A 9,851-nucleotide genomic window follows, 5' to 3' on the forward strand; every position below is an offset into this window, starting at 1 on the left:
GAAGACCCCATTTGAAAAAAAATGAAATCCTGACATGAGGCCCTTGGTAAATGAGCGGGCAAGTGGCTCCATGAATTGGAGAGCAGTGTGCATTCCACAGTGACTGATGAAATTGATGTGTCTGTGGGAGAGCAGCTCTATTACTCAGCCTTTAACCTATTTTCTCTCTCTTCAGAAATGAGCTCCTAAGTGGGTGTTATCCTCAAGGAAGTGAGTTTAATTCAAAAGGAGGTATTTTATAGATGGGCAAATTTAAGAATTCACTTTGCACTTATAGGAGAGAAGTATGTGGAAAAGCATTATTATAAGTAATAGGCTTATACTTCTCAAAGATGCCATTTTAGACTACATTTGGGGACCCTGAATTTAAGCATTAGTGAGTAATTTTTATTGTTTAATTTTGCATTATCTCTGAGAAATTACCACCAAAACAGTATTGAATCTGCTTTGTAATATTTCATTAATTTATTAAAGTATAATAATAAATAATTTAATTCTAAAAAGTGATTTTTTTCCCCTTTAATTTTTGAAGATATGATACTGTTCTTCCCTGACATAAGTATTTGTTAATTACTGAAAAAATAAAAGCCCATCTTGTGATCACGTTATTCTAAAATTTACAAGATAATATTGATAAATGGAGAAGCACGGTGTTCGTTATCCTAGTTTTTGCTATGTTAAAAAAAACTCTATTATTTATTTTAGAAGATAAAAAAATATGTGGGATCTAGTTCTATATATCTATATATCCCACATATATTCCTAAATATGATTAGAATGATCAGTTCAGTGAGAGTTTTCATTTCTGTGCTACTTATCTCGTTTCAGTAAGTGCCTCAGCATTTTCCACCTATGAACCATGTCAAGTAAATTCCCTAGCACAAACTTGATAAAAGGTGAAAGAATACTGTTGCATGTCCTTTTAGCAAACATGTATCATCAAAAAATATTGCTTGATGACATCCTCCCTGAAGAATTAAGGAATAAATTTCCTTTTTGTCCATAGACATATATTATTCACTCATCGATTCTTGAGTTTGATAAAATGTATTTCTAGGATATAGTATGTGAAGACTCATAATCTGAGATTTAGCTTACATGATTAATTTCATCATCATCATTAGAGTCTGGAGTATTACTGTCTTTTTGTATTTGTATTTTTTTTCCATCTTACAATTGCAAAATGTCTTGTCAGTTTTTTTCTCTTTGCTCTTATGCAGAAAACAAAAATTTTTGAATTCTTAACTGTGTTCAATAAGAGTTAGAAAAAAAGACAACAAAAGTCCTGTCTCCTGATGTATTTTATACCTTCTGGAAAGATAAGACAATAGCTTGGGCAGTGCAATAACAAAGATGATGAAATAGCCATTATTTATTTCATTATTTTATCATCCCTCTAGATGATCACATCATTTTTAAATTTTCTTATTTTTTTCTATGAAAGCCTTAAATTCAATGTGGTTATTTACCAATTATCAGAAAATTGTTTAATTGTGTAATTAATATATTATTCAGGAGGTAGAATAGAATAATGTTAAACAGATTTTCTCTGCCAACAGCTTTGGATGCACTAGGATTGCGTGGGGCAATTGAGTGATAATTATTATATAATTTCATTATTAATAATTGATAATTATGATATAATCTCAATTCCAGAGGTTCTTGGAATTTAGATTATATAATTGGTACGGTAATGAAATTAGAGAAGTTCAAGACTATTGATGCTTCTGGTCTCAGGAGTCTCTCTTCCCAACTTGGACTGGCTCATTTCAGTAATGCTTTTATGAACAAACAAGTCTCCCTCATCCTTTTTTCGCTTCCCACCATCCACCTTCCCAATTCCAACTCTAGATAAATTTGGATCCTTTCTCCCTCCCATTGCCCACTACAGGGCTGGCAGATATTTCTTGGAGAAAGTCTTAAAATCAGACTGAGTTGCACATTATGAAATTAGAGAGAGACCAAGATCATAGATAAAGTTGAAAGAGAATCAAGAGGTGTCAAGTCCTAGCACCGTTTTGCAAGTGAGATGGAGAGTTGGTGAATAGTAGAGCTGAAAACGAGTAGAAGTTTCCTGACCTTTGTCTCAAATGAGTTTCTATCCCAGTGAATTAGCAAAGTTATATAAACTAAGAGAGAAGAGAAAAAATGTTAAGGTGGCATAAAGTCCTTTAAGGGAAACATTCTAAGCCCCATCCCCACCTCAGTTTATTGAAGTGTAGTCAACAAGTAAAACTATAAGATTTTTAAAGTGTACATTGTGATGATTTGATATATATGTGTGTTTTGAAAGAATTCCTCCCATCTAGTTAATTAACAGATGTCCCAGGTGGCTCTGTGCTAAAGAATCTGCCTGCCAGTGCATGAGATGTGTGTTCAATCCTTGGGTTGAGAAGATCCCCTGGGGAAGGAAATGGCATACCCAGCTCCAGTATTCTTGCCTGGGAAATGGCATAGAGAGAGGAGCCTGATGAGCCATATATATAGTCCATGGGGTCCTAAAGAGTCAGACATGACTTACCGACTGAACAGTTACAATAACAACAATCCTACATATATTTCCCAGTAGGTTAATAGTAGCTTGTTTTGGAAATATTCGGCAATCTAAGTTACTAACTTTCTAGTCTCACACACACTAGCTGGCTAGTGAATTATAACTAACTCGTTTGTCATGATCTTAAGCTGATTCCCAGTTACCACCTATTTTGCTTTGATTTTGTAAAATGACCTATTGTGTGTATTTCCTGATGAGAATTAATGGAATCATAAATGTATTTGGAAAATAAATTTAGGATAGAAAAACCCTTAAAACATTTCATTTGTAGACAAATTTTGTATTATGTAACTAAGTAGATTAAAAACCTTCACAAATATAAAAATACATTTTCTCTTGATGTTTTATTGTTTTTAATATGAAATTTTAAAAGAAAATCTGATTGACATATATCTTCTGAATAACTTCGCAGCCTTTAGAATCTTAGTCAATTCAAACATAGTACAAGTTGTGCCCCCAGTGTGCATTTATTAATTAAAGATGGGTTTATATTTATCTCAATTTAGAATTTACCCTGAAGGAAAACTTAATTTCTTACAGAAAGAAAGTTTTTCCTGTTCCTGAACTAGCATCAACCTTTATTAATCTCATGTAGGTTTCTATCTAGAAGCTTTCTTTTATAGCATTCTTCTGAATCAGACACTTTCTATTTTGCTCTAATATTACTTGGTAATTTCCCAGATATTCACCATAGATGTCTGACTTTTTATTTATCAAATTTCGCTGCACTCATCTGTGCAAAAGGAAAAAAATTCCTCCAGTTCAACCAATTTCCATAGCCAAAATAATAAACACCTGAAGAACTGTTAAATCATAAAATTTAATTTGCTCTATAGTTTTTCTATTTGCTGATTGAATTGGTGTTGCATTTTAAGTCAACTGCTGGGTTTTTAAACTTTTTTTCAAGCTAGCTGGTTGTTTTTTGTTGAACGCGGCTGCCCTCTAATGGACTAAACTTCCTTTACTTCCTTTACAATAACCTGACTCAAATATCAAGGAGTCATTTATCTGTGGAAGTGATGAGTCTTTCATGCTTTCAGATTCTGGTTTTTCATTTTTGTGTTTAGTACAACACGGTTTGTGTGTGTGTGTGTGAAGAAGGCGTACTGAAATCAGCTGATCTCTTGGACAGTCTTATATTTTAGCATATTTTCGATTTCTGACATATTTTATGATATACCTGCTCCTACTTAAGAGGTGTTTCATTGTTCTTGCTGCAGATGCTACAACTGTGGCGGCCTTGACCATCACGCTAAGGAATGTAGCCTACCTCCTCAGCCAAAGAAGTGCCATTGCTGTCAGAGCATCACGCACATGGTGGCGAACTGCCCCCACAAAACTGCGGTGCAGCCGCCAGCCAGTTCTCAGGGAAGACAGGAAGCGGAGCCCCAGCCGTGCACGTCGGCGTTCCCTCGGGAGGTGGGGGGAGGGCACGGCTGTACATCATTTCAGGAGGCGAGGTCCGAGCTCTCAGAGTGGCCAGGCAGGTCCCCTCAAGAAGCTTCCTCTACCAAGTCGTCTGCAGCACCGGAAGAACAAAGCAAAAAGGGGCCTTCCGTTCAAAAAAGGAAAAAGACATAACCCTTCTTTAACGTATCATTTTCTCTCCCCGGTTGGGAAGTCTACCTCATGCAAATTCAGGGGAACAGGATTTCACATACAGCAGCTGACCTGGGATTTTTTAACTACTGTTGAGGAACTGTGAATGTTTTTAAACAGACAAATCACTCTAAGCAAATTACCTTGGAGCAGGGTGTCATGTGTTATGTGACTCAGAGAATGAGATGCTGTTATCTGTATGTACACGTGTGAGAGGGAGCGAGCCTGAGCCTGTGTGTGTGTAGGAGAATTTTCTTTAGAATGTAGACATATATATAAAGAGGGCTTGTCTTTATATATGTGTGTATGGAGATACAAGCACACACCCTCTCTCACAGAATTGGACATCCTGCAAGAATTGAAAGCCCACAGTGAAGCAGTTTTAGATGGTTTTGAAAATAACCCTTGGAATTTTTCTTGAAATACCATTCCCTTTATATTACATTAGAGAAAAAAAAGACTGTTACCTTTTATGTGAACCAAAGGATATACTTCAGATCTCAGAGCTGCCCGTCATATGGTACTAAAGGTTTTTAAAACATCAGTTCTCCCGAATTTGGGATTGCCTCTTTTTCTTGGTATCTGTACAGTGTATCCCCCAACCCCACCCCTTTTCAAGGCAGTACCTTAACTCCATATGCCTCTGACTGCCGTTTAAGCTTTTTTGAATCTGGGATACAAACCAGAAAAGACAATGAATGTGTAATCTCTGTGCCGATATTTCAGTGTTTTCAATTCCAATGTTCTGATTGTAAATTAGATGCCTATTCAGAGAAATGAAGGGGGAGGGCAATGTATAAATGTAGTGATGTGATTGTTTTCAGTGGTATTTTGATACCAGCTCATTGTAATCTCTTACATGTTGTGAGGTTTTTGAGGGACTCTGGCGACAGCAGCTCCCCTTGACTAAGTCAATCCTTCTAACCATCACTTCGAGCAGGGGCCTCCTTGTTTACTACTGAAGACCTTGGAGGAAAACTCCAGTCATTGGGTGTATGTTTTTGGTGGCTGTTTTTATTCCCCCTGGAGAGTTACCTAACTTGTGTCTAAAACAAACACGCAAAACAGCACAGTAAAATGCCAGGGTTGAGAATGAATATTGAGTGGATGCTCACAATTGCCCATGATGTATGACCTTGAATAATATGAAAAAGCATCATGTTTGGTGGCAAGCGACTAGAGTGACGAGCCTGGGGAGAAAGGTTGCCAAACCTCTCCTACCAGAGAGTGGAGTGTTCTTTATACAATACAGTTGATCTTACGAGAATTCCCTCATGACTGCTACTGAAGGGACGAATATGGGAGATTCGGGATGAGCATTCAGTGATGGAGACAGAGACAGTAGTGTCAATGGCTAGGGGCCAACCACAGTATTGATCCCTTCAGCTTCCAGTCATGAAAAACACTCATTTTGCTGTCATCCTGGTTCTAGATCTTATGGATGAATTTTGGGAACATCTCCAAGAAGGTACCAAGTAGTAGTAAGGCTTAACATTGGCAGTAAATAGAGTCTTGTATAAGCCTGTTGGTGTAAGCTCAGATAATCAGAAACAGAAAATAGCATGATTCAAATGAGACACGTTCTGCTGAACAGTTTCTGCTCCCTCCCAGCTTGTCCTGCCGAGGGAGACTTGTTGTACGGTTTTGCCCCCATTTCAGTAAGCAAGCCACGTGGAAGGAGAGCAAGCGAGCCTGGGGCTGGGCCACCAGCCCTTCCCAACTCAGCTTGAGTTGACAGTGTTTGTGAGAGTCTCCATGGGATGTACTGAAATCTCAGTATGCTGTGATGCAAAGCTTACCTTTGACGATATTGAATGTGATAAATAGGTATAGAAAAGTACTTCCTTGCCTTATGTGAGGAGTGTAAGCTTATTTAAATTATGTAGACAAATCAAAGTGGCATTGCTTAATTTTTAGCAGGTATAATAAGCAGGTTAACAGTAAAAATGCAAAATGTAATAAGTCACTTTGAAAATTCAAACCAAAGTTCCTTGACCTTATTAGAAATAGGAAATTATGGACTTGAGAATTGGACATTCCCTGTTTACATATAAAAAGTTCAGAGCTGAGATCACGATTTAAAAAAAGAAACATTTTATAACTGTGGACCTTATGGGTGCAATTTGAAATCACTTTTCAGCATCTCACCAGACTAAACTAAGCACATACCAAACCTATCTTTGATGAAAAGTTGGGGTTTATTTTTTATATAAGAATATTATCACTATTACATAAACATACTCAGGACAAAGAACTTCGCTCAGGGAACATACCGTATAATAATTGTTGTTTCTTTACAGAATAGTCTACAGTCCTGCTTACTCAAAACAAACCAAATAACTTAGACCTTTATGTAAGTATTATGTACTGATGTTAGTAATAACTACCTCTGAGTTTGACATAGATCAAAATGTCCAAATATCAATTATCAGCTCTCCTTTTTTAATTTCATGTGAAAATTACTCAAGGAGACTTTCTCCACTCCTTTCAGATGTGAATATCACTGACATAAGCACAGTGTCCATTTACATGGGTGAAATATTCTGTTTACAGCAAAAGGCTACCTCATAGTTGATGCATAGCACACCTTTATGCTGCTCCAGCCTTACAGTGGCTGATAATTCTCTGGTACAGAATCTTTTTATCTAAAGTATAGATAGCAATTCATAACTGCATATTTCTGACAAACACTTGTGAATAATGAAGCATCTAGTTAGCAAAGTCTCGGAGCATTTCCTTCAAGTGACCATGTATTTAAAGACATAGACTCTTCTACTGAAGCAAAACAGAGCACACAAGTCAATCTTCGAAATAGCTGCTTTGCCCAGAGGTCGGTAGTGGGAAGAAGTCAGGAAGTGAGGTTGCTTGTATGAGTGTATGTGTGCTGGGCCAAAGTATCAAAGATGCCAATCTCCTTCGTTTGTGTCTGTGCTGCCCTGAGGCCAAGTGATTGCAGCATTGTTGTCCAGGCACGTAATTAACAGCACTGGCTGCCAAGGAGTGAACGTACAGTGGACGTGCAATGCCCTTTCTAGCTACTGAGGGGTAGGATCCGTGTGAAGCATCAGTTTACTGGAGTTGCTAATGGGTTGGGCAGGAGGTCTGTGAAATAGTTCCCCTTTGACCTCTCCCCACCCACGTCAACACAAATGTAATTCCTAGGAAAAGATGCACGACCGGTCTCCTAGCCCTGTGAGCTATTCATTGCTACGTGGCAGATTATAGTAGAAACATTTTTATACTTGCATTTTTCGTCTTTACTAGAAGCCTTTGGATGTATTTTTACAGTTGAAAGATTTAGAAAGATTTTTACCTGCTTATAACTTGGAAATTTGGCGTGCAATGTATGGGAAAAGATCGAGAAACATCATGTTATTAGCATTGGTCCATCTACAAATAAATATAAAGGTGTTTCTATTGCCGATATATATTTTTTTTGGCCCAGTTTTATTTTGCACCAATGTGGCCCCAAGTTACTGCTAGTTGTATGTAGTTTGTGAATAGGAGCCCATAAGTGTTAATAGACTTTGTAACTTTCACTGTAAGATGAGTTATACAGGACATGGAAAATCTCATTAAGTCTTAAAGATAATTTAAATTAATTTATCTGTTTTCTCTAAGAAATGTTTATCATAAAATATATATGTGTATTTCCCCTTTGGTTATAAAATTTGGGAAAGTGTGTACACGTGCAGCTGCACGGACTTTAATTTTCTAGATGTCTTAATGAGATTTATTTGTTTTAGGGAAGAACAACTTGTTACAAGCATCAAATTCTGTCTTACATCGCTGTCAACAGCCTCTTTCAGATGTGGTGGTTGTGTGATCTGTGTCATAGTTCAGTTAGAGTGAGAGGTTGACCTCTGAATCATTGTTAAATTGTCTGTCTGGAGCAAAGCTGCAAAGTTATGGTCATGTACTGTACAGTGAGAAACTATTGCAACATTGCATATATCTGTGGCTTCACATGTGTGAGAGTTAACCAGCTTGAAAATGATGGTGTTGACTACCTCTTGAATTACTTACAGCTACCAACCACTGGCACCCACCACCAGCTGGCTTTAATTAGTATGTATTGCTTTTTTGGTATTAACAACTTTAACCACAATAGAGACCAAAGTGAACACTGATTTCTATATGACTTTAATATGGTGTTTTATCTAGTGTTTTACAATTATCCTGTGTAGTCTTTAGATGACCTCATTGTCCATTTTGGCTCATGTTGTTTACAAGTGAAAATAAAAAACACTTGAACTGTATGTTTTTAAAGGACAAAAAAGGAATAGATGGTCAGAATGGCGTTTTCACTTGTGTACAGTCATCTCAATGGATTACAAGTACTGTTTGCCTTTCTGCAGACCGTGGATTTTATATTATCATCTCATGCCTAGTGTCTTATTCTGTCAATTATGGATATTTTGAGGTTTAAAGAAATTACTTGATTAAAAATAAAACATATAACGTTGGCATTTATGATGAGTGTTGGAGTTTTCATGAGTTGTGTGATGGCTAAATTTAATGAATGGGTAAAAATGCTACTTAGTATTTACACCAAAATGAGTATCAATTAAATAGTTTTAGCATATCCTCAAGTCGCAGTGATTTTAAATATAAAACTTAGCTGTGACAGTACAGATGGCGAATAAATTCCACCTGAATGAAGGAGAAAAGGTGGGTCCTGTCCTCATTAGGAGTCATCCTGTGTCAACCAGCATGGACTGTGCATGCTTGGTAATCAAGACATACTTCCTGGGGTCAGGAAAAGTAGCCTGGAGCAAAAGTGTTCACACCCTTTTGGAGAAACCATTTTAGAATTTTCCTGCAATTTTTTCCCAAGGATTTAAGTATTTGAAAAGAACAGTCAGGGACCTGTGACACCAGTACCAAGCTATGAATGTAGATTTGATATACTCTGCAACCAACTTTATAAAACTGCTGAGTTCTATAAACTGACCAGCCTCACCATCACACAGATTTTCATTTCCAGTCTAAACGTGGATGATTCACTTTTTCCCCGCTGTGGTCTGCTGGACTCTTTTTACCTTTTAATTATGGTAAAAAGCAAAAAACATAGCATCATTTATCATCTTTACCATTTTTAAGTGTACAGTTCAGCAGTGTGTAGTATATTCACCTTGTGCAACAGTGAGTGATGTGAAGGGCTCGATCATGAATGCTCATGAGAAGCTTATTAAGTAAACATTTCAACATGTTTACTTTCATTGATTATTATTGAAAATAGTAGCTTTTTGTTATAAAAGTAGTGCTGTACTTTACTGCAGAAAATACGGAGAACTTTGAAAGAAAATGGTATATAATCCCATCACCTGCATTTTATTCTAAATTTAAATTTTATTAATTTCCAGTATGGACAACCTTTAAACTCATAAAATCTTATCACTTATAAATAACCATTAACATTCTCATTGTCTTTTTTTCAATAAATTACATACAGGTATTTTAATATAAAATTAGATTATATATGGTTTGCAACTCTACTTTAACATCTTATATTGTTTATCAGTAAAAATTGTTCAAAATCAACATTTTTGATAAGTGCAGGTGTGGCTTGAGGAGGTGAGATTCAGTGGGGCAGGAAGATGGGCTTGGTTTGGGAGGGTGAAAAAAGAGATTCTGGGACAGAAGAAATAGCGTAAACAAAAAGTTGGAATCCAATCGAAGCAGTGCATGTTTAATC

General features: G+C 36.7%; 1 protein-coding gene across 1 annotated transcript in view; it reads left to right on the forward strand.

Moving 5' to 3' along the window:
• LIN28B (lin-28 homolog B) overlaps positions 1–8,626 on the forward strand; it is a 144,288-nt gene extending 135,662 nt beyond the window's left edge. The window contains exon 5 of the mRNA XM_025294654.3: positions 3,775–8,626. Coding sequence (XP_025150439.2) covers positions 3,775–4,135 — 361 coding nt within the window. The 3' untranslated portion in view covers positions 4,136–8,626. The remainder of the gene's footprint in view (positions 1–3,774) is intronic.
• Positions 8,627–9,851: the final 1,225 nt, after the last annotated feature.

Source organism: Bubalus bubalis, chromosome 10 (assembly GCF_019923935.1).
Source record: "Bubalus bubalis isolate 160015118507 breed Murrah chromosome 10, NDDB_SH_1, whole genome shotgun sequence".
Classification (NCBI taxonomy): domain Eukaryota; kingdom Metazoa; phylum Chordata; class Mammalia; order Artiodactyla; family Bovidae; genus Bubalus; species Bubalus bubalis.